The sequence below is a fragment of the Aspergillus caelatus genome (assembly GCF_009193585.1).
Source record: "Aspergillus caelatus strain CBS 763.97 unplaced genomic scaffold BDV27scaffold_90, whole genome shotgun sequence".
Classification (NCBI taxonomy): Eukaryota; Fungi; Ascomycota; class Eurotiomycetes; order Eurotiales; family Aspergillaceae; genus Aspergillus; species Aspergillus caelatus.
Window position 1 is genome coordinate 83173 of NW_022475353.1, and position 20700 is coordinate 103872.

Here is a 20700-nt window from a genome sequence, read left to right on the forward strand (position 1 = left end):
GGCATGGTTGAGCTTTGGGAAGCAGAATCCGGTGTCTCAATTACCTTTCATCCTCTTTTCCCCCGTGATTCTCATTAATGATGGACTTTGTCGATCTTTGGCTTCGTATACTTGGCGAGGTTGCGTTTTTGCTCTCAAAACAAGGCAAATACGGGGATCAAACAAAGTTGGTACTCGGCCGGTTTTGATGTGTCCTTCGCCATTCCTCTTCAAACATCTGGACACCATTACCCGAGTACTGTGGGAGAAAGAAGGAAAGAAAATGGCATACCGGCGTCGATCCTGTAGATAATGGTTCCAGACCAGATCTTGCTTTCTTGTTGATTTTACCTGTGCTGGTGGTGTTTACGGAGAAACTGGGGCTATAACTTTTTCTTGATATGCGTTGACCCCTCTTGGCTTGTTCTTTCTTGATAGAGTCCTCTTGATTTGCTTGATTCCCATGGCTTCGTTTTGTTCTGCGAAAAGGAAAAAAGTTTGGAAAATATTGCTTTTGGCTGCCTTGTCACGCTTGTTAAATGATAAACTATGCTCCCTTCGAATTGAAGTTACTCTCTCTCCTTCACCGTTTTATATTCAAGTAAAAGCATTAACCTCTACTCATTTTGCTTATACTTTGAAGGATATTCTGATGATTGCTTCGACACGATAAAGCCCATCGTAGTATACGAATAGTAGTAGTTAGCCAAGGGCCGAAAGCCACTAACATTCCTGGCGAGATCGGTCTCATTTCCAGACTATTTTAACGGTTGACATACTCCGCTATCGGCTGAGTATAATCAATGATACTTACTGGCTGGGGTGAATTGCGTTAAAAAAAAACACCTGTCCCATTTGATTTCGAATATGATACCGCCACGGTAATCATTATGCATTCACATATTGAAATGCATAGAGAACTAAATTTTACGCTGAAGGAGGAGGATCTACATCATTCCCTACTTGTTCCATGCAAGGTTCAATAGTGAGGTAAGGACGAAGCATGTATTCCATAGCTCAGCTGACCTGGTCACGATGTAGCGACAACAAAGCAAAAATCCCATTTGAAAGTAGAATTATTCTAGTACACCAAAGAAGAAAAGAAAATAGCCATCCCCTGCATAAAGCGCCATGTGCATCCAAACTAAGGGTAACATGAAGAAGAATGAAGTCTCGTGCCGCAAACGTCCTGATGTACTTCATAAAAAAGAATCATTGAGAGGGTTATTTCCGTTTGCACCGACTACCCTTGGGTGTCATCGTGTGTCCGTACTGTGATTTGCCTTGGTTGAAAATGGTAGACAAATAGGAGAAGGTTTTTACAGATTGGGAAGATGAATGAACATGGCTAAGACAAATGAAAAGAAAGAAAAGGGAACCCGGATTTTCAGACAGTGTGGCTATGGGTGGACAGGAACACTGGGGACCTACCACTCGAATTCGCCCTGACCTTTGTGGAAGACATATCTATTAAAGTCAGCAAGCTTGTCGCATTACTTCAAGTGCTTCTATGGAACTTACTCTTTGCCACCAGTCGTCAGAATACCGTCCTTCAAGGTACACTTCCACTTGTTCTTCACCCTCTGGACCTTGTCGTACGTGCAGAGCATGACTTGGCCGACGGCATCTTCCGCTTCATGGTCATCAGCAACGAGGTCATCCGGATCATCGAGGTCAGAGTTGATGGCATCTTCATCGTCTTCATCTCTCTCATCATCACCTCCCGGGCCGTCATATTGAGCTCGGACTACTTTAGAGGAAGACGATACCGAGGTGCTTGAGTCCGAAGGGACCGCGGCGTCTGTCGCAAGTTCACGGGTAGGTGCTCCTGATGAATCCTGGCGCTCCTCCAATGGCAACAGAAGGCCTCCTCCCTCAAGCTGAAGCATGCGCTGTTTCAGATGCTCACGGAGAACCCTGTCGCCTTCCCCATTCTGACGTTCAGCAGCCTCACGCCTTCGCGCAACCTCTGCTTTCCATGCTGACAGTGCATCGTCACTGGCACCGTCTGTTTGTGTGTTATTCAAGGGGGGTTGAGAAACAGGAGGGTAACCTGGTTCTTGCTTGATATGTGGCGCCTGTCCATTCGGTACATGTGGTAAATTTTGGGGACGGGCCTGTCCTGGCATTGTCATGGCAGCTTGCGACTGGGCTTGCAACTGACTGACCGAGTTGGCAGCGGCCGCGCCGTATCTCTGGTGTAGCATGTTGGCAGCACGTTCTCGCGCCGACTGGGCATTTGAAGTGTTCGTAGGCATCATGTTACTCATAGGGGGCAAGCTGGTTTGGCCATTCATTCCAGGCTCCGTCTTGATGTGTGGCGCTTGGCCCATGGCATTAGGTGCTGCCCCGACCGGTGTGGGGACTTGTAACGGAGGCGCGGTGCCAGGCATTGACTGAGGCATTGACTGCGGAGGGGGAACATGTTGTTGAGGGTTTTGAGGAGGAGCGGGTCGTGGAGCATTAGAGGGTACGGTCGCACTAGGGGGAAGGATTTGATTCTGGTTCTGAGGCTGAGGAGGGGCTGGCTGAGGTGGTGGAGGGTCCCAAGGGAAATGAGCGACACCCAGGGACGAGAGTTTTTTCTGCCAGCTCTGTCGAAGTAGAAGATTTAGTTAGATTGTGGAACAGGGAAAAGAAAACTTCTGAGTTGAGTGAGGAAATAAGAATAAAAGAAAAAGTATAAATAAGCCCATGTAAAATGAGGCGAAGGTAGACAAAGGGTAAGCCCGAACTATATTGATCATCAAATAGATGAGACGGACGATGAGAGAGGGCTTGGCAGCCTTAGGCTCCCGCGGGTAAAAGGGGAGGAGTATAAAGGGACTCAAAAGGCTGGCGCTCCCCAGAGGCTTTGCCGCCTCCCGCAACTCTCGGACCCCGCGTTTGGCCGAGGGCCATCGAAGCCAACATCGGTTGCCCCTTCATTGGCATTTTCACCAGGAAATCCATCAAAGAAAACATCTCAGATTATCGAATTTCTGTCTAACTCACCTTCCTCAAATCTAGCAATGTCTGCTGGTCCACTCCGCTCTCCTCGAAATCTACCTGAGAACCATCGCAGACTTCTTGGATGACACGATCGAACACCGTGCCCTATCAATCATTTGGTATAAGCCAATATCCTTTTACAGAGACAGACCCTCACTGGGGGAAGCTAGCCAACGAAAAGAGAAATTATCTGCTAATCCTTCCTAGGGTCTCCCAGCTCAGGCAAGGTAGGGCTCTGTCAGATAGCACTCACCACCTGCTGGTTGGACATAGTCGCTGGGACAGAACTTCGTAGACAAGCCTTGTCAAATCAGGTAATCAACTCGGTCTCTCCTTTCTCGACGAAAAAGCAAACGTGCGGGCCTATCACGTCCGGCGGGTAATGTGGATGTGTTGTCGTTGGCTTATCACCAGGGCAGGGTGTTTCCGTCGCAGCGGTCGGTTGCCACGAACTAATGCGACGGTAACCTCCAACAGTCAAGTTCGGGCCTGCTTCGATAGCTCAGGACTTGACCGACAATCGTATGCGACCTAGCTATGTGATACCTAAGATCTTTCGTCAAACCGCCGAGGAAAACGAAGGTTGTTGGCAAGGAGCGCAGGGACAGGCGTGCCTGAGAGGGATTTGAATGAGGTGAAAGTCGTAGTCTTCGGGCGAAATCCGTCCTCATCCTGCTTAGTCACCACCCGCACCCTCACTAAGTTAGCGCCATCGGCCCTTTTGGAGCTTATCTTTAAAGTACGGAGTCACGATTTTTACATTAATCGTAAGTACTAAGTAGTACCTAAACTGTCCCTATCGATTGACCGTCTGTCCTATATATAATCAGTCAATTGTCCAATGTCAAGAGGGTATTAAATGATAGTTTGTCATCAATTCTAAGAATGTGCTATACAAGAAGCTTAACCCAAATATACCGTCTCGCCTAAATACAGTACTCCTCCAGCTAAAGTAACGCCAACCAAGTGTGATCCAACTCCCCAGTGATATACCCAACCCAATGAAAACCGAAACAGATATACAAGAGAACAACGCGACAAAATTAGCGGATAGTCATGGATTTAGTCATTTGAGCCTTGCTTCCAACTCCACCCTCACGCGATGCCGATGCACTAGTTCCTGGCTTGCGTTCAAAGACCTTCCAGAATTTCAAGCTCTCGTCCGCTGCCGCAGTGGCCAGAAGCTGACCATCAGGACTCAAACAACTGTGCAGAACACGAGTCTCGTGTGCTGGGATCTCAATGTTGCGGACCAGAGTGGGGTAACTCCAGATGCTCAGAGAGTTATCGGGGAAACCACTGGAGCTAACAATCTCCCGGTAGTGGTTGCTCCACCGCAGGCTGGTGACCTGGGAACCTGTATCAATACTGTTGGTACGGGCACCTGTAGTGGTGTTCCAGAAGTGAATATGGCGATCGTATGATCCACCACCGGTGGCAAGCAAGTTCAGTTGCCAGGGACACCAGCTGAGAGCTTTAACGGCAGCCCGGTGGTTGGTCTTGGTGAACTTGGGTGCACTGAGAGACCGAGCATCCCAGATGTTCACCAAGTTGTCATTGCCGCCGGTAGCCAACTGGGCACCATCGGGTCTCCACTCGAGGCCACAGACTTCAGAGGTATGAGATACAAGCTCGGCTACCTTGTGCTGAGCGATGCGGACATCGTGGTTGAACACAAGGCCGCTGCGAGCGCCGGTAGACAAGGTGTGCTTAGACCAGCCCATGACACCAACACGAGAGTCATGGCCGAACATACTTCGCAGCTTAGTACCCTCCTCGACATCCCAGATCTGAACCTCGCCAGTGCCCAAGCCCACACCAACATAGGCTCCATCGCCACTCCACTTGACACTACTGATATAGGTATCCGGAGACGACTCCAGTAAGCAGCTAACGGATCCTGTGTCTGCCGACCACACGTAAACATTACGCTCAAGGCCGATGGCAACCTGGTTACCAGAGCTCCAATCCAGGAGATTAAGATAGTAATCATCCAGAAGTCCAGGTGCATCCAGAACACGCTCGGGGGCAGTTTGAACCCTTCTGCGAAACTGTGCAGACTTAGACTTAGCAGGCCTGAGAGGACGATTGTACTGAGCACGCAAGTCAATTGGCTTGGAGGATTCCGGTGGCGGTGGCTTGAAAGCAAGAATTCGAGTATTCAGGTTTACACCGCACGCATCAGCCAACGACGATTCGTAGGCAACAGCATCTGGGGCGGGTCTGGTATACGATGAAGACGATGATGTTGAGGAAGTCTCGCTATCCTCGAGGCCGAGGTTCTCAAGAGCCGCGGTGATATCGTCTTCCGTTCCTCGACCACCGATGTCGAACGCGCTCGCGGCACTTGCAAGGACGGTAGAGCCCTCATTGCCATTAGACTTGGATCGTTGGCTCTCCTCGGGCTTTGCAGTGCCAGCAGTTGCCAGTCCCTCACTGGCGGTCCGGTTGGGAATGAATCTGTCACCAGCATTGTGTGCAATGCGAACAGTGGTCTTCCCAGATCTCGTCGTACGTGTCGGGACCTCTTTCCGTACTCGTTCCTTGGACGTCGGAGACTGTGATGACGAGGGACCAGTACCAGCTAAAGCCCACTCCGAGACACCCATTTCTAGGTGTTTAGGCGACTTGCGAATCCGAGCAATGTTAGACTTGGGAGACTCGCGGTAGTTCCGGGTTGCCCTGGACATGGACTTGGCAAAGTACGAGGACAAGTTTCCCCCGTAGACAGACTTTCCATGGTCCTTGGCGCCTTCCTGCTGACGAGGAGGAGTGAATGGTGAAGAGTGATTCGATGTCATGCTTCCCGCTCGCATACGTGGAGAAGGTGTAAGAGGCATGCGACCTCCAGCGGTCTTTGAAGAGAAGATTCCATGGTGGGTTTTGACCGGAGTCGACACCGTAGGAGTAGCCATATTCGAATAGGATTATGCCACCAGGGCACCGAAGAAGTAACCTTGAAGAAGTAAGGTCAAGGCAATGCGGTCACCCAATGACCTTCAGCCGAGATTATGACTTAAGATGTACAGTAATGTACTGAAAAACAGCAAGTATGAGCAATATACTATGCAAGAAATATGAGATAGCAAGGAAACCAAAGAAGATGGGAGGAGAAGAAGGAATCTGAATCGGAAGACTTGAGGGATAGGGGAATAAATAGAGGGTATAGTTCTTTTCTCCCATGGCAACGGTTACCTGAGGTACGGGTGCGCTAATCCTAGTACGGCTAGTCCCGTCTGCCATGCGGCTCTCGTGACGATCGTCTTGGCGGCTTTCACTTTTTCCAACCTTTTTTTCTTTTTTAGATTTTTTAGTCACATTCTCTCTTCCCGATGTCAAGTCTCTTCGTACTCCTTGGCATTATTTGGTATAACATGTAGCAAAGGTCTTATTATTTGTATTCGAACACAGTCAAGCATTCCATTACACGCCTTTTCTCACATCTGTGGAGCGGTGCCACTACTCTCTCCTTTCTGGGTGGCTCTGATGGCGCGGCAACCGCTCTCCACTCCTACTCGGAATAGTAACGCTTCCTTTGCATCCGCGGCATTCACGCAGTCCCACGGAGACCCACAGTCCTGGACCGGGGCGCCTAGAGTCTCATTTCCGATGACTTCCCTGTCCTCTGATCATCACACACCGCACCACGCATTCCTCATGCCCCCTAGTGTAGCCGGCGGTCGCCGCGGTAGCACGGACTACCGCCCGAGCATAAAAAAGGCTCAAGGTCATATTCCAGCATGTCTGGTCAATGCATCTGTGACGTATTGCAACAACGATCAGATCTACGCCTTTGGCGGGTTCGATCAGTATACTGATGAAGGTTTATAAGAGACCCTATCATCTGATATGCATAAATCGCATCTTATACTAACTAATCATGTGAATGCACTAGTATACAACCACGTTCTGAGGCTGAACCTTAAAGATCTTCGCTGGGAACTTGTGGACAACTATGGCGATATCCCAGGAGTTCGCATGGGTATTTAAAACCTGACCACATCAGCATTCAGCTATTTTTGGAGAATCGAACTAACTGAGCCGTGCTAAATGACTAGGACATACTGCCACTCTCTATCAAGGGACCAAATTGATCGTCTTCGGCGGAGAGAATGAGCATCGCGAATATCTTTCCGATGTGGTCATTCTCGATGTCACCACTTCCACTTGGACTCAACCGGAAATCCGTGGACCAATACCGCGAGGAAGGGCCCGCCACGCTGCCGTCATTTACGATGACAAGCTTTTTGTCTTAGGAGGTGTAACTGGAGATAACAAAATCCTTGATGACTTGACTTATCTCGATCTGAAAACATGGACATGGTCTCGGACCTGGAAATTTACAGCCCGCTTCGATCATACTGCCTGGGTTTGGGGCGGTCGCTTGTGGACTTTTGGAGGCCTTGACCCGGGTATGGAACGTACGACAGATATCTGGTGGCTTGATCTCAAAGACATCCAATCTCTTGGAATGACAACATCGCAAGGTACCGTAGACACCCCCGCGACAATCGGCAGGAGTACTCATAGCCCAGAAACAATGTTCAATAGTCCAACACAACAGCTCTCGGGACGGTCCGGTAGCTACGCAGCAAACTCGGGGAGTGTCCAAGTTCGCAATTCAAATCGACGGAAGCCGATCGCTCCGGGTGCCATCTCGTGTCTTCAGTTCAAATCTGGTCCTCACGTACCTGCGCTGTTCTCTGGGACCCACTTCCAAGCCTATGCGTCTGGTGTTCTGCTCGACTTGATCACTCCATCGGAGACAGTGCGTATTTTTGACTGTAATCTGTCGTCATTGGAACTTGACTCGCTACGCTGGCAGAGACTGGCCGATGGACAGGAAATATTTAAATCGGGTTATAGGTGGCATTACTGTACAGTCGATGCGAGTGGCACCAAGGCGTGGCTATTAGGCAGCAGTTCGGATGCCGGCGCCACTCCTGGAACCGCTGATGAGAACCACATGAGCGAAGTTCTTTGCATTGACCTGGAAAGGTACGGCTTACTTGGCAATGAGATAACGGCCGCCTCGCCCGACCAAGGCAGAGCACTACTTTCGGAACGATCGGGGGTAGCGCCCTTATCTGGGCTTGGTGCGGACCTGTCGGCGGTCTTTGATCAAGCGCCTGAGACAGGTAGTGGTGCCGACTTTATTATCACGGCCAACGCAGACGATCAGGTAGACGAAGATGAGCTTGGAGAGGATGCTTCTTCCCAAGCTCAGCCTGCATTTCTACCTCCTAACGCGACCACTTCCCCACCAATCCATGTGCATCGGATTATATTACAACTAAGATGGCCCCATTTCAAAAGGCTGTATTCTGCTCAAATGGTCGAATATCATTCGAAGAAGATGCATATTCCCGAGCCTTACTCGGTCGTCCGTGCATTCGTCCACTACCTGTATACTGATAGCATCTCAGGTCACCCAGAATACTGTTCTGACATTGTCGATGTGGCGGGCATGCTCGTTATGGCCAACCTATACGACATGCCTAAGTTACGAGTGTTATGTGTTAACCGGTTAAGCCGCGAACTGGACGTAGAGAATGCAGCCATCATCTGGGAGCGAGCCGGCAGGACGAATGAAGAATGGTTGATGCGCCGTGCAGCCCAGTTCTGTCTCAGCAACTGGGGCCGAGTAGTGCGTACCGATGGCTTCAAGTCTCTGAGCAGACAGAGTTTGATTGAACTATGTGAGGTGGTTGACATGGAAGGCCGCGTTGTTGCAGGACCTGAATTGGAGATGGTTGGAGCGCTTTCCGCAGAGGGATTTGGCTCCGGCAGAGATCCGAAGCGGTCACAGCTGGCTCTCGGCGGCACCATGGCTGACGATGTCGATGACCTCGATGGTGACGAAATGGAAGGGATGGAAATGTCGTGATACCATTGGGCACATCGCCGCTTCGAGCTACAAGTCGGTGCTTAAGAAATAGCGGTTCGGGAGGATTTCCCTCGTACCCTTTGCATGCTCACTAACCTTCATGACATGATTGATATAGGTAACGAGGTATGGATTATGATCAAGCGAGGAGTTGCGAGACAAGGATTACATTACATTGCATTTGGTGTCTGGTATTATTGCATGATTTAACCATGGTGTTTTGGTTGTTTTTACTGCTTAGTATTAGTACGTAGATGCAAATGAGGATTACTTGTTGTAGTTTCGACTATACCTATTCCAGGCCCTCGGGATACGGTCCGTGGAGCCGCTTCTGTTTTTAGTTTCTTCTTTAATTAAATGATATTATCCGGAACTGCCAACGAAATGTATGTACTTTTCAACATCCCCGCTTTCCCCCTCCCTAACTCTGCCCACTGTGGCATACTTGGTTATTCTCCAGAAATATACTAGTGTGGGTGGACAACATATTTAAACACATCTCTCACTCCCTCCAAATGTTCGTTGGAACAACTTAACGAGAGAGAGAGATCCTGGGTGCCCAAAACACTTATTACAAGTATAAAAGTAACCATCAGTATGGGTTCCACTTCAACATCGACTCTTCCACCCGACTTCCTATGGGGATTCGCGACCGCGAGGTGACTTGATTCTGTCCCCGTACAGTCATGGACAAGCTATTTGACATTGACTAATACTTGATGTTCAATTTTGAACAGTTACCAGATTGAAGGAGCCGTAAACGAGGACGGGCGAGGTCCATCCATCTGGGATACATTTTGCAAGATCCCCGGCAAAATTGCCGGAGGCGCCAATGGTGATGTGGCTTGCGACTCATACCATCGCACACACGAGGATATTGCCTTGCTCAAGAATTGCGGTGCCAAGGCATACCGCTTCTCACTCTCTTGGTAAAAGCCGTTCCAATCTCTACGTATGCTCCTCATCCGCTTATGGATTCATCTTAGGTCTCGCATTATTCCGCTCGGTGGCCGAAATGACCCCGTCAATGAGAAAGGCTTGCAATATTATATAAAGCTCGTCGACGACCTGCATGCTGCTGGTATCACTCCTCTCGTTACTTTGTTTCACTGGGACCTTCCCGATGAGCTCGACAAACGATACGGTGGTCTTCTCAACAAGGAAGAGTTCGTCGCAGACTTTGCCCACTACGCACGCATAGTTTTCAAGGCTTTCGGTTCGAGAGTCAAACATTGGATCACGTTCAATGAGCCATGGTGTAGCAGTGTGCTCGGGTATAATGTCGGTCAGTTTGCCCCAGGGAGAACAAGTGATCGGTCCAAGAGTCCTGTCGGTGATAGTTCCCGGGAGTGTTGGATCGTGGGTCACAGTCTTCTTGTTGCCCATGGGGCAGCAGTGAAAATCTACCGAGATGAGTTCAAGGCAAGCGATGGTGGAGAGATTGGCATCACTCTTAATGGTCGGTATTTATCCATCTGAGCACATGTACTAAGATACCTAACGATTCTTCTAGGCGATTGGGCCGAGCCGTGGGATCCCGAGAACCCGGCAGACGTTGAAGCTTGTGATAGAAAAATTGAGTTCGCAATTTCCTGGTTCGCAGACCCCATCTATCACGGGAAGTATCCAGACAGCATGGTGAAGCAGTTGGGTGACCGACTGCCGAAGTGGGCGCCAGAGGACATTGCGCTTGTCCATGGTAGTAACGACTTCTATGGCATGAACCATTACTGTGCCAACTTCATCAAAGCTAAGACTGGCGAAGCGGATCCCAATGACACCGCCGGCAACCTGGAGATTCTGCTACAAAATAAGAAGGGTGAATGGGTCGGGCCCGAGACGCAGTCTCCCTGGCTGCGACCCTCCGCGATTGGGTTCCGGAAGCTGTTGAAATGGCTCAGTGAGCGATACAATTACCCTAAGATATACGTGACGGAGAACGGCACCAGTTTGAAGGGCGAGAACGACTTGCCACTGGACCAGCTACTCCAGGACGACTTCCGGACGAAGTATTTCCGGGATTACATTGGCGCTATGGCGGACGCCTACACTCAAGACGGTGTCAATGTCAGGGCCTACATGGCATGGAGTTTGATGGAGTAAGTCCCTCCGCTTGAGAAAACCAGCGCAATAGATGCCTCGCAAGTCCAGCCAATAGCTAATAATCATTGTAGTAACTTCGAATGGGCCGAGGGCTACGAAACACGATTCGGAGTGACTTACGTTGACTACGAGAATAACCAGAAGAGAATGCCCAAACAAAGCGCCAAATCTATTGGTGAAATATTTAACCAGTACATTGAGAAAGCTTAGTGTGGAGGTTCATAGTTGAATAAATAAATATAATATGCAGACTAAACCACTGAATCACTTTGCGCACCTGTAGGCATCTATTCATATAGTATCCATCTTACTCTTACAAGATATATACAACTTGAAGTAATAATACGCACCTAAAGAGATCCCATCAATCTATCCTTGCCACAAAAATCATTAAAAATCCCCCCCCCCCCCCACCAACCCCCACATTAAATCCCCACAAAAGATGAAAGAGTATATTAAGCCAAAAAGGGCATCATGGACACGGAGCGTGGACCCATCACCCTCCGTGTCAAATGTAGTTAAGCACTCTCCCCGCCAGGAAACCACAATCCAATAATTCCTCTTACCCCCCCACGATCTATTAAAACCAAACCCCCACCCCACATCTCTTCTTCCACTAAACCCCAGACTCCCTCTCAGAATGCCCATGGCAACAGGCTATATCCCCAGGAAAAGACAAGAGAATACCCGAACAAAGACCATCCTAATCGAATCATCTAGGTAAAGCTATGTCTAAGCATTACTTCCCCTTCGCAATTTACAACCCCATACTCAGAACAATAGCAAAATGATATAGAGATAGAGATAATACTCGGGTACGGAGTACTACTAACGGGAATTATCAATGCGTTTTTTTACCCCTATAAGATATCTCGATGAAGAAGACCCGAACATCATCATCATCATCATCATCATCTTCTTCTTCTTCTTCTTATAAAATAAGCCTTCCGAAATGAAGAATATAAGTGTCTACGAATAGCACGAAATGACTCATTACCCATCACTCTATGTACAAGACCTCGAGAATGGCTCTAAGGAAGTAAAGCCATGTCCCTTGGATACCTGATCTGGGATAAGGATTACTTTAGAATCAGGTTGCTATAGTTATTGCGCCATGTTTGGGTCTGTTCCTGTGGGATGACTGATATGTATGAGATATTCAACTCTTGTGATAGATATAAAATAGTACGTTGAGGAAAGTATCTACCAAATAATAGTAAGCCGATACTCGAGTCACAAGTCTAGGAAGAGGAGAGGAGCATGACTTGGGCAAGTTTAGTATTACGTCTTTGTTCTTAGTCTTCTAACCTAGCATCGATAAGAAAGAAGGCTGATGTTAAGATAAATAATCAAGAAATCCTCACATCATTATAGGCCACTATATACCCTACTATTCATTATCCATAATCAGAGCGCATATCTGAAATGTTTAGACTCCATGTCTGTCATATCCTTAAAGCCATCGAGAACAGCAGCCTCCTCACGACGTTCCGCCGGTTCCTCTGATGACATACTGCGGTCTCTCCGCAGATTTTCCCACTTCATGGCCATATACCCAACAGCACACAGAACAATCATTCCCGCATAGCAGACAAGAAGACCGGTCAATGCCGAATAATACCGTGGAGCTTCGCGAGCAAAGAAGATGTTGGCCCCCGCAACGTTTCCGCTTGCGTATACCGTGAACCAGAGCCCGTTAGCGAAGGAGCGTTTTGTATGGCCGGCCACATTGGTGGAGAGAAGATTCCAGGATATGATGACAGGGGCACCGATGATGTATTGAAGCCATGTGCAGCCTACCAATGTCCAGCGATGGTCGAGGTCCGTGAAACGAATGCCGAGGAGGCCACCGAATGGAATCAAACTCACGACAGCCAACACCATACAGCGCGAGTCCCGCACGTATGTCGATATTAAGCCACAGATAGGGACTATCACGGCTTCGATGGCTCCAGTTGGTAGTTGCAGGAGCGTTGCATAAATGCCACTGAAGCCATACCCTTTGATTAAAGATGATGAGAAATTGGATACACCACCATTAATAACGCCGCAAGCGATGCCAATGCCGATACAGCAGAGTACTTTGACGTCGTAAAAAATCTCCAGTGCTTGATGCAGCTTGATTTCCTTGGTCTTGACCCCGATCATATTCTCTGAAACTCTGTGAACTGCCACAACGCGCTGTCTGTGGGACAGGAATTTCGCTGTACTCGGGGAGTCAGGCATGAGCCAGAGAAAGAAGCATCCGGTAATGAAGTTGAGTAATCCAATCGTTAAGAAGATCAGCTGCCAGCTCCGCAGGCTGGTATTGTGAGAATGGCCTAATCCAAATCCCAAGAGAGCGCCGACCATTGTTGCCATTCCATTCCCAGAGAGCCAAATGGCCATCCGGAGAGGCTGCTCGGCTCGTTTGTAGAACATCGAGGTGAAGTTCATCACTACCTGTCATTAGACAATTGTATCTTCGGTAATTCCTAGTCGGTATACTTACTGCACGGGCTAACGCCAGCCTCCGCCATACCCAGCAGAAACCTGAGAACCAGTATCCCTGCGTAGTTTTTGGCTCCAATATGTGCAATGACAAGGCCAGCCCAGATAATTAGAACAGTTCCCATGTACTTCGCGAGCGGCAAACGTTGGATCATCAAATTGGATGGCTAGATCCGGTTTATTAGCTTTTTGTTCTAATAGCCCAACATTTATCGCACGCACAATAGCCCAAAAAAGATATCCAAAATTGAATATCGCTGCTACCCACGAGTACCTTTGGCCCTCTAAGCCGAGGTCTGGTATGAACGAATAAGCGGAGGCATAATTGAGTGACAGTTTGTCTATTCGGTACAACTTAGTCAGGTTGGCACGAGAGGAGTAACGTATGACGATATACTCACCTAAATATTGGATAACATATGTCACATATAACTAAATACGGAGCTTGTCAGAAGATTGTGAAGACATCAAGCGGCATCTTAGGTGAGCAAAGCTACCATGGGTAAAATTCGCCAGTCCAGGAGCTTGCGCACTTCAGCGCCTTCGCGTTCGAGCTCTTCAGGCGAAAGTTGACCGACTTCAGCATAGAGATCCGCTCCGATGTCGCGGATTTCACCCGACATAAGGTCGCCATGTTTTTCAACACTGGCCGAGCTCCGCACTTCAGCTTTCGTGTCATTGGTGGCGTCAATCATGGGGGCAAGGCTGAGTAAAGCAGTCCACGTCGATTAATAGTACTGAAGTCGTTGTCGGATTTGTCTTTCATAGCTTGGGGTGTTTCTTCGAGCTGATTTATATCTGTAAATCAATTGGGCCCAGAGGATTGCAACAGATAAAAGACAACGTATGTTATCACTTGGCGCTCATCTCAACTGGCTTATCGAAGGGGTGACCGTATATCCCCGCATGGGACTTAATGCATGGTTGCAAAGCAGACCCACTGCCTGGAAAGAAGCAAACCAATGGTTGAGAGGAGATAGTGAGAGATAACCTAGTGGCCTCGGCTGTGAAGGACTTTCCTTTTTAGGGCTGTGAAGCTTTGCGCTTTCAACGTTAAGATCCTGCATGTTATCCTTAACCCTGAACCTTCCCCGCTCGCTAGGCCACTAACAACTAACCTTATCTGTAGATAAGATGCGGGAGACTCACTGATAATATCATACCGAGACTTGGCACACGCACCTCTTCGCTTTCCCCACGCTATCTAAACCATCTGACTAACAGAGCGGACAATTGTCCGCTCCTGCTATAGCCGGAGGGTGAAGCCAACTTCCGACAGAAATGGAGGGAAGCATAAGTGGAGCTTGTTTCAAATATGCGCACCCAAAGCTGGATGTATATAATAGTGGGAAATCCCAATAGATAGCCCCAATAACAACAGTTTCCACGATAAACCCGGGCTATCCAGCTCTTAAGTTGTTCTGATCAATTCTTTTCATTTGTGCGGTTCGTGGATATACCTCGGGTGGAACCTTCCATCACCAGAGCTAGTAAGCTTTCTTGTCTGTCATGGAGTCGGTAAGGATCAACGGCCAATATACTAAGGTCATATTATGCTAATGAATGCCAGACTGCTGAAACGTTCAGTCTTGTCGATGCCACCATCTCAGAGCTCGAGCATGCCTTGAGCGTAGGATGGGTCACAAGTGTGGATCTGGTAGCTAGATATCTCCGGCGGATCAGTGTGTATGATGCAGCTGGCCTTGATTTAAGTGCCATTCCTATTCTCAACCCCGCTGTTTTCGATGAAGCTACAGCTTCTGATGCCCGTCGAGCTGCCGGTCTTCCCGCGCGGCCCCTCGAAGGCATCCCTTATCTCGTCAAGGACAGTATCAAAGTCAAGGGTATGACAGTTGCCAGCGGTTCGCCCGCATTCGAGAACCTTGTCGCTACAGAAGATGCTGCGTGCGTCCAGCTTTTGCGCGAATCGGGTGCGGTTCTCTTGGGAAGGACTAATATGCCTGCGATGGCATACGGAGGCATGCAGCGAGGCTCGTACGGCCGCTCAGAGAGTCCATATAACCCAGAGTACTTGACCGCAGCATATGCGTCAGGTTCTTCTAACGGATCTGCAACAGCCACCACAGCAAATTTCTGTGCGTTTAGCTTAGGCTCTGAGACTGTGTCCTCGGGCAGATCCCCTGCTTCCAATAATTCCATTATCGCCTATACCCCATCAAAGGGTCTGTTGCCTCTCCGTGGAGTGTGGCCTTTATATCCCACTTGCGACGTTTTAGTACCCCATACTCGCACCATGTCGGACCTCTTCAAGGTCCTGGATGTCCTTGCTGTTGTCGACAAGACACCTTTAGGAGACTTCTGGAATGAGCAGAAGATTATCCCTCTACCCTCGGTGGACACAATCCGACCTCAATTGTTCGATGAGCTGAAGGAGAGCTCTGCCCTTCGTGGGAAACGGATCGGTGTGCCTTCTATGTATATCGGTGGCAAGGACCCTCTCCCAGATAAAGTTTGCACGAGACCTTCTGTGCTCAAGCTCTGGGAAAGAACAAAAGGCGCACTGGAAGCGTGTGGTGCTACGGTTGTGGAGGTTGACTTTCCAATGGTTACCACTTACGAAGCTAGAGCAAGCCTGGGAGAACTGGTGAGTGTCAAAGACCTTCCAGAAGGCTGGCACTCAGTGGAAAGATGTCAGCTTGTGGCCCACTCCTGGGATGACTTCCTAGCCGCCAACGGCCAGCCTGGACTTGATTCGCTTTCCTGTGTAGACCCCGAGACCATCTTTCCTCTTGCACCCGGCTCTCTTCGCGGAACCCCTGATGCTGCAAACCAGCTTAGATGGCACGAGATGGTCGAATATCCGAAGAACAAGCCCAATTCGATCTTCGAAATTTCGAACCTAGAGCAGGCTATTAAAGCCCTGGAAAGCGCACGAAAGGAAACCTTCGAACAATGGATGGACACTCAGGGTCTTGATGTAGTGGTCTTCCCCGCTAATGGCGATATTGGCCGCGCAAACGCAGATGTGGATCCCGAGGCTTCTCTGTACGCTTGGAAAAATGGTGTGAAGTACTCTAACGGGAACCGGGAGATCCGCCATCTTGGTATTCCCACTGTGTCTGTCCCGATGGGTATGATGGAGGACACCAAAATGCCAGTAAATTTAACTTTCGCGGGAAAGGCATATGATGACACCAAGCTGCTGCGTTATGCGTATGCATATGAAGAATCTACACATTATCGCCAAGTGCCGCCTCGTGTGCCAGAGTTAGACTCTGATATTGTTCATATGACTGAAAACCGACAGTCCTCCTCTGTTCAAGGTCAGATAGAACTGCCTGAAGTCACTATCACAGATCAGTCCAAGTGCATCAAGGATTCGACTGTGTATGTCGAGGTCAAAGGGAGCCTGCAAAGTAGCCGCAGCGCGCAGTTGAAACAGTTGGTATGCTATATCAACGGTGAACTAGTTGATCCTCGACTTGATGGCAACGGATGGAGTTTGACTGCGACATATCCCGTCTCAGCTCGTGACGACACGTGGTCCCGATGGACAAGCCCTGCTTTGGTCCAGACAATTGTTGTGATTGTGGCTCATACGAACACTGGTCAAAGAGCTGGTAAATTGTTATTACTATGATTTATCATGTTCCCAATTTGTATATACCAAATATAATATGTACACCATGCAGACTCTCTGGTTCACTATCTCATCAATACTCTAAGAGGATGTCCAAAACAGGCATAGTCCCTTATATTTGTTAGCATATATCGGAAATGAGAGGTTCTACCATATCCTCAATCATTGCGAGAACCTCTTTGTGCAAGTACTGTTTCTTTAATTGTTTCAAGTAGGCTTCCAATTCACTAAAAGAACATGCACACCGCAGCCGCTCGGGAAGATCTTCTGGGAGCCAAGAGGCAGAGTAAAGAAGGAAGTAAAATACTTTAGCGTAAGGAGTGGCATCCTGCCAACGGGTGGCAAAATAGGTAAGGCTGTCTGCACAGGCACATACGGCCTCAAAAGCCTGCTGCATATAATCGAGCTCCAGGCTCGCGGACTGACATATATAGAGAAGTAAAATCCCGGTCCGGAACTGAAACACAAGCTATAGCGTATACGTTAGTAAGAATTCCCCAAAGACGATACTTGCTAGTGTAGACGCACCGCGGACCATGTAAAGCACATCACTTGACCTTCTTCCTGCAGACGTCTATAGTTAAGACATACCTCAACTCCAGCCGAAAGAATGTCATCAAGATCTTCGCGCATGAGATGTTTCCGCTTTCCTTGCATAAGGATGATTATACTGTAGTCGTATAGTTTTGTCATCCATAGAGGATCGAGATAGGTCCTCTGCGCTTCTTCCACAGAGTATTGAGGTATGTCTTTCCTCCAATCATCCAGCGCCAGCTTGAACGACCTGTCATTCGAATTTTGGATATCAGTTGGCTCATCCCAGTATCTTCGGATATTGGCTTGGATCTTTCGCAATCTGAACAAGTGTTGCAACGCCGTGTTTGTGTTTGAGACATCCAATATCGCATTGCTAAACATATGAATCTATGACTTCCCCGTTAGTCAAGGCCTCGAAGATACGAAGCAGTTGAAATAGAGCTCAGGTATCCGTACATCATCATCAACAATCCTATAGGCCGCAGAAACTGGTCTTTCCCACCCGGACACTATGATCTCATTCAACATATAACAAGTGATGAACATTAACTCATTTAGGCTGGCATTCCTTCCCGTAATGTCTCCCAGGGTGCTATCCGGACCAGAAGAGATGCGTTTCTGAATCTCGGCCAAAGTAGCTGAACAGAACGGGACGATGGAGGAAACTGACATGGAGATTTCTCCTGAAGAAGGGCAGTGAAGAGAGTAGATAATCATGAGAATTGACGCTTGTATCTGAAGGGTAGCGGACGCTTCTGCCATAACGTAAGGGTAGTACGACAGTGCCGAGGAATACATCTCTGCCGCGCGATTTGAATGGTTCTGCCCGGGCTGGAGAACGTTGTATGACAAGGAACCAATAGCATATACCATCTGCACAAAAAATCCTTTCCATGGTTCTGTCTTTTCATTTAGGCTCCAGTCACGACGCCAGGAACCCCAAGCGTTGCAATCAAATAATGGCCACATGAAGTGTGTAATCGAGAAGTATAGGTTGGTGTAGGCTTCTTCGAGCCAGAATGAATAACCGCCCACTACGGCAAGATCATGTAGAGAGCCAACCTCTGTTGGTTTAGCGCCATCCACATTCGTATCCATTGAGTCGAATCCATCACTTGCTCTAGAGCTTGTAGAATCCCCAAGCGATGTGATGACTGAATGTGCATTCGAGCCCGGAGGCTTTCGCTGCAAGCCGAAATCCAGAAGATCGCAAAATATCGGCGGATATGCGTTAGCATCGTTGTCCTTGTCAGTATCAGGACAGCAATCAGGCATTGAATCGCAGGTAAGCAGATCAGTCGGCTCGGTTTGGACACCAAAGTCTCGTGTTTGCAGCGACGTTGTTGAGGTGCGCGACCCATGCTCTAACTCAGCAACTCTGGTCTCTAGATATTTCAGATATTCCAAAGGGACAGTTACGTTTTCTCCATTTTTGCAAGAGTTCGCTGGTAGACATTCTGCACCTCTCCGTCTGCATTCTCCACAGGTTGGTTTAACATGGTCACATTTTCGCTTCAATCGAAAGCAACGAGCGCAGGCGAGAACCCTAAAATGGTTTGCAGTCCGCGGCATAAGTCATCGAAGGATTTGTGATAAAAATGGCTGGCCTGGACAGGGTGAGTGAGTGAGTGAGTGAGTGATTAGATAGCAACGAAAGATAAGAACAAGACCGGTTCCCCCCACTTCATTTGAATTTACTCCGCATTTAGATTATGTGGGGAATTTGAAATTGTGCCAACCATGTCTTCGATAGAACTGCATTATATGCAACCTTAATGAACACATTGCTCCTTCTCCGTTGTGTAAGGGTGGGTAACTTTCAATTGATTATTGTGTCCTAGAAAACGCGATTACTCCGAACTCCTTTGGACTACGTAAGAAGGACAACAGCTATACATGGTGAAAGATAGATAGAATAAAAATAACGAAGATCATGCATATTTATTTCATAGCTGAAAGTCAGAACAGTGTATGCAAGAGTTGGAGACTATTCCTTAATCCATCTTTGATGAGCTTTATCATATCCGATGACCTTAAGGTCAATATTCAACGTCTTCAACATGAAGTCCATGGTGAATTCCTGTTAGTTGAGATTAGTATCCTTGTACCCATAGGAAGGTTTAATAGGAATAGAAAACTAACTTCTTCTTCAACCTCTTCGTCTTCCTGCCCCTCATCGTGCCTCTTCTTGCAACCCCTTAGCATCTCAGCCTTCCGAGCCTCCAACTCATCTTCATCCACATCAACCCTTTCAGCCTCTGCGTTGCCATACCAGGGCTCCATCTCCTCTTGCTCCCACTGCGTATTGTTATTTTTCATTCGCTCCCTCCATGCCTTCATACCCCCCATCCGCGCCACACGTTCCTGAGCTCCAGAGAAAACTTCTTCGGCTGCGTTCTGACTGACAGATCTCCACTTCATAATTAGCGATTGGAGGTCTGCATCTTTGGTCGAGGACTCGAGCTGAAGAGCTTGTTGTGCAGTGTCAAGTTCAGATCGCAGGATAGCAAGTCGTGACTGCAGCGCCCTTTCTTGCTTCTGAAGATCAAGAATGACTGGGTCAGAAAATACTGGTTTTTTAGATGAAGCTAGATGGTTTATTTGCGCTTTTCTCCTGTGTGGCTCCAAGCTCGAGGGACGAGTAGACGACGGGGAAGATGAGGTCGCAGGTGGTGTGTGCGCATCATTGATGTCAACATTACTTTCTTCTTTGGATAATGCCTCGTGCTTGGTCTCCGAGACTTGCGGTGGTCGGCGGAGGGGAGACTTGAAAGGTTTGGAAAGCGCCGAAGCTGCACTTTCAACACGACGGCGCTTTCTATTGAGGTTGGCGGAAGACATTTTTTCGAATGTCTAGCAATACTTGAAGTGATTACATTGTATCGAAGCGTTTGTGGGTATTCAAGGAAGCGGCATTCATGCAAGTTTAAGAGAAGACGGAGTGACCCACCTAAAAAGGCCATGCGCCAAGGAACTTCCAGGCCCTACTTTTCTTCAATTTCACCAACATGGAATCCTCTTTTGACAACTAGCAAAGGGATTTTAGACGCCTTGGTAGATATCATCATAGAATGTAGAAATTGTTTGTTAATCTATGCTGAGATCAGTTTAA

General features: G+C 48.3%; 9 protein-coding genes across 9 annotated transcripts; 3 read left to right on the forward strand and 6 right to left on the reverse strand.

Moving 5' to 3' along the window:
• Positions 1–996: 996 nt before the first annotated feature.
• BDV27DRAFT_128481 (transcription initiation factor IIA large subunit) lies at positions 997–3831 on the reverse strand. The gene is made up of 4 exons (XM_032066981.1): positions 3224–3831; positions 2974–3075; positions 1501–2573; positions 997–1446 (listed from the first exon to the last, which is right to left on the reverse strand). The coding sequence occupies exons 1-4, from the start codon at positions 3239–3241 to the stop codon at positions 1407–1409; spliced, it is 1233 nt and encodes a 410-aa protein (XP_031927503.1). The 5' UTR covers positions 3242–3831; the 3' UTR covers positions 997–1406.
• On the reverse strand, positions 2835–3831 carry BDV27DRAFT_128483 (uncharacterized protein). Its single transcript, XM_032066982.1, has one exon. It carries the CDS (start codon positions 3639–3641, stop codon positions 3423–3425), a length of 219 nt encoding a protein of 72 aa, XP_031927504.1. The 5' UTR covers positions 3642–3831; the 3' UTR covers positions 2835–3422.
• A 4-nt stretch (positions 3832–3835) lies between these two features.
• BDV27DRAFT_128484 (WD40 repeat domain-containing protein) lies at positions 3836–6078 on the reverse strand. The gene has a single exon (XM_032066983.1). It carries the CDS (start codon positions 5883–5885, stop codon positions 4014–4016), a length of 1872 nt encoding a protein of 623 aa, XP_031927505.1. The 5' UTR covers positions 5886–6078; the 3' UTR covers positions 3836–4013.
• Positions 6079–6579: 501 nt separating this feature from the next.
• BDV27DRAFT_145318 (Kelch motif domain protein) lies at positions 6580–8857 on the forward strand (the record flags this gene model as incomplete). Its single annotated transcript, XM_032070396.1, has 3 exons — positions 6580–6793; positions 6866–6952; positions 7029–8857. 3 exons carry the CDS (start codon positions 6580–6582, stop codon positions 8855–8857), a joined length of 2130 nt encoding a protein of 709 aa, XP_031927506.1.
• Positions 8858–9277: 420 nt separating this feature from the next.
• Positions 9278–11224, forward strand: BDV27DRAFT_128487 (glycoside hydrolase family 1 protein). Its single transcript, XM_032066984.1, has 5 exons — positions 9278–9516; positions 9595–9786; positions 9844–10316; positions 10371–10956; positions 11032–11224. Exons 1-5 carry the CDS (start codon positions 9455–9457, stop codon positions 11168–11170), a joined length of 1452 nt encoding a protein of 483 aa, XP_031927507.1. The 5' UTR covers positions 9278–9454; the 3' UTR covers positions 11171–11224.
• Positions 11225–12367: 1143 nt separating this feature from the next.
• Positions 12368–14470, reverse strand: BDV27DRAFT_172435 (putative MFS allantoate transporter; the record flags this gene model as incomplete). The annotated part of the gene is made up of 5 exons (XM_032075874.1): positions 13948–14470; positions 13852–13882; positions 13673–13791; positions 13452–13617; positions 12368–13398 (listed from the first exon to the last, which is right to left on the reverse strand). The coding sequence occupies exons 1-5, from the start codon at positions 14143–14145 to the stop codon at positions 12368–12370; spliced, it is 1545 nt and encodes a 514-aa protein (XP_031927508.1). The 5' UTR covers positions 14146–14470.
• Positions 14471–14959: 489 nt separating this feature from the next.
• On the forward strand, positions 14960–17051 carry BDV27DRAFT_157881 (amidase family protein; the record flags this gene model as incomplete). Its single annotated transcript, XM_032072593.1, has 2 exons — positions 14960–14968; positions 15021–17051. The coding sequence occupies 2 exons, from the start codon at positions 14960–14962 to the stop codon at positions 17049–17051; spliced, it is 2040 nt and encodes a 679-aa protein (XP_031927509.1).
• A 37-nt stretch (positions 17052–17088) lies between these two features.
• On the reverse strand, positions 17089–19225 carry BDV27DRAFT_114998 (uncharacterized protein). Its single transcript, XM_032064624.1, has 3 exons — positions 18045–19225; positions 17580–17975; positions 17089–17520 (listed from the first exon to the last, which is right to left on the reverse strand). Exons 1-3 carry the CDS (start codon positions 19158–19160, stop codon positions 17173–17175), a joined length of 1860 nt encoding a protein of 619 aa, XP_031927510.1. The 5' UTR covers positions 19161–19225; the 3' UTR covers positions 17089–17172.
• A 288-nt stretch (positions 19226–19513) lies between these two features.
• On the reverse strand, positions 19514–20481 carry BDV27DRAFT_115001 (putative DNA repair protein Dds20/Mei5). Its single transcript, XM_032064625.1, has 2 exons — positions 19731–20481; positions 19514–19668 (listed from the first exon to the last, which is right to left on the reverse strand). The coding sequence occupies exons 1-2, from the start codon at positions 20427–20429 to the stop codon at positions 19576–19578; spliced, it is 792 nt and encodes a 263-aa protein (XP_031927511.1). The 5' UTR covers positions 20430–20481; the 3' UTR covers positions 19514–19575.
• Positions 20482–20700: the final 219 nt, after the last annotated feature.

Excerpts from the sequence above, each read along its gene's own strand:
- BDV27DRAFT_128483 (XM_032066982.1), bottom strand. The coding sequence starts at position 3,641 with ATGAGGACGGATTTCGCCCGAAGACTACGACTTTCACCTCATTCAAAT.
- BDV27DRAFT_128484 (XM_032066983.1), bottom strand. The coding sequence starts at position 5,885 with ATGGCTACTCCTACGGTGTCGACTCCGGTCAAAACCCACCATGGAATC.
- BDV27DRAFT_115001 (XM_032064625.1), bottom strand. The coding sequence starts at position 20,429 with ATGTCTTCCGCCAACCTCAATAGAAAGCGCCGTCGTGTTGAAAGTGCA. Across the intron at positions 19,669-19,730 it reads ACGAAGAGGTTGAAGAAGAA|GAATTCACCATGGACTTCAT; the intron begins GTTAGTTTTCTA and ends CTCAACTAACAG.
- BDV27DRAFT_128481 (XM_032066981.1), bottom strand. Across the intron at positions 2,574-2,973 it reads CATTGCTAGATTTGAGGAAG|AGCTGGCAGAAAAAACTCTC; the intron begins GTGAGTTAGACA and ends CTACTTCGACAG. Across the intron at positions 1,447-1,500 it reads CTGACGACTGGTGGCAAAGA|ATATGTCTTCCACAAAGGTC; the intron begins GTAAGTTCCATA and ends TGACTTTAATAG.
- BDV27DRAFT_128487 (XM_032066984.1), top strand. The coding sequence starts at position 9,455 with ATGGGTTCCACTTCAACATCGACTCTTCCACCCGACTTCCTATGGGGA. Across the intron at positions 9,517-9,594 it reads TGGGGATTCGCGACCGCGAG|TTACCAGATTGAAGGAGCCG; the intron begins GTGACTTGATTC and ends AATTTTGAACAG. Across the intron at positions 9,787-9,843 it reads TACCGCTTCTCACTCTCTTG|GTCTCGCATTATTCCGCTCG; the intron begins GTAAAAGCCGTT and ends GATTCATCTTAG.
- BDV27DRAFT_114998 (XM_032064624.1), bottom strand. The coding sequence starts at position 19,160 with ATGCCGCGGACTGCAAACCATTTTAGGGTTCTCGCCTGCGCTCGTTGC. Across the intron at positions 17,976-18,044 it reads ATAGGATTGTTGATGATGAT|ATTCATATGTTTAGCAATGC; the intron begins GTACGGATACCT and ends GGGAAGTCATAG. Across the intron at positions 17,521-17,579 it reads TGTGCTTTACATGGTCCGCG|CTTGTGTTTCAGTTCCGGAC; the intron begins GTGCGTCTACAC and ends TATACGCTATAG.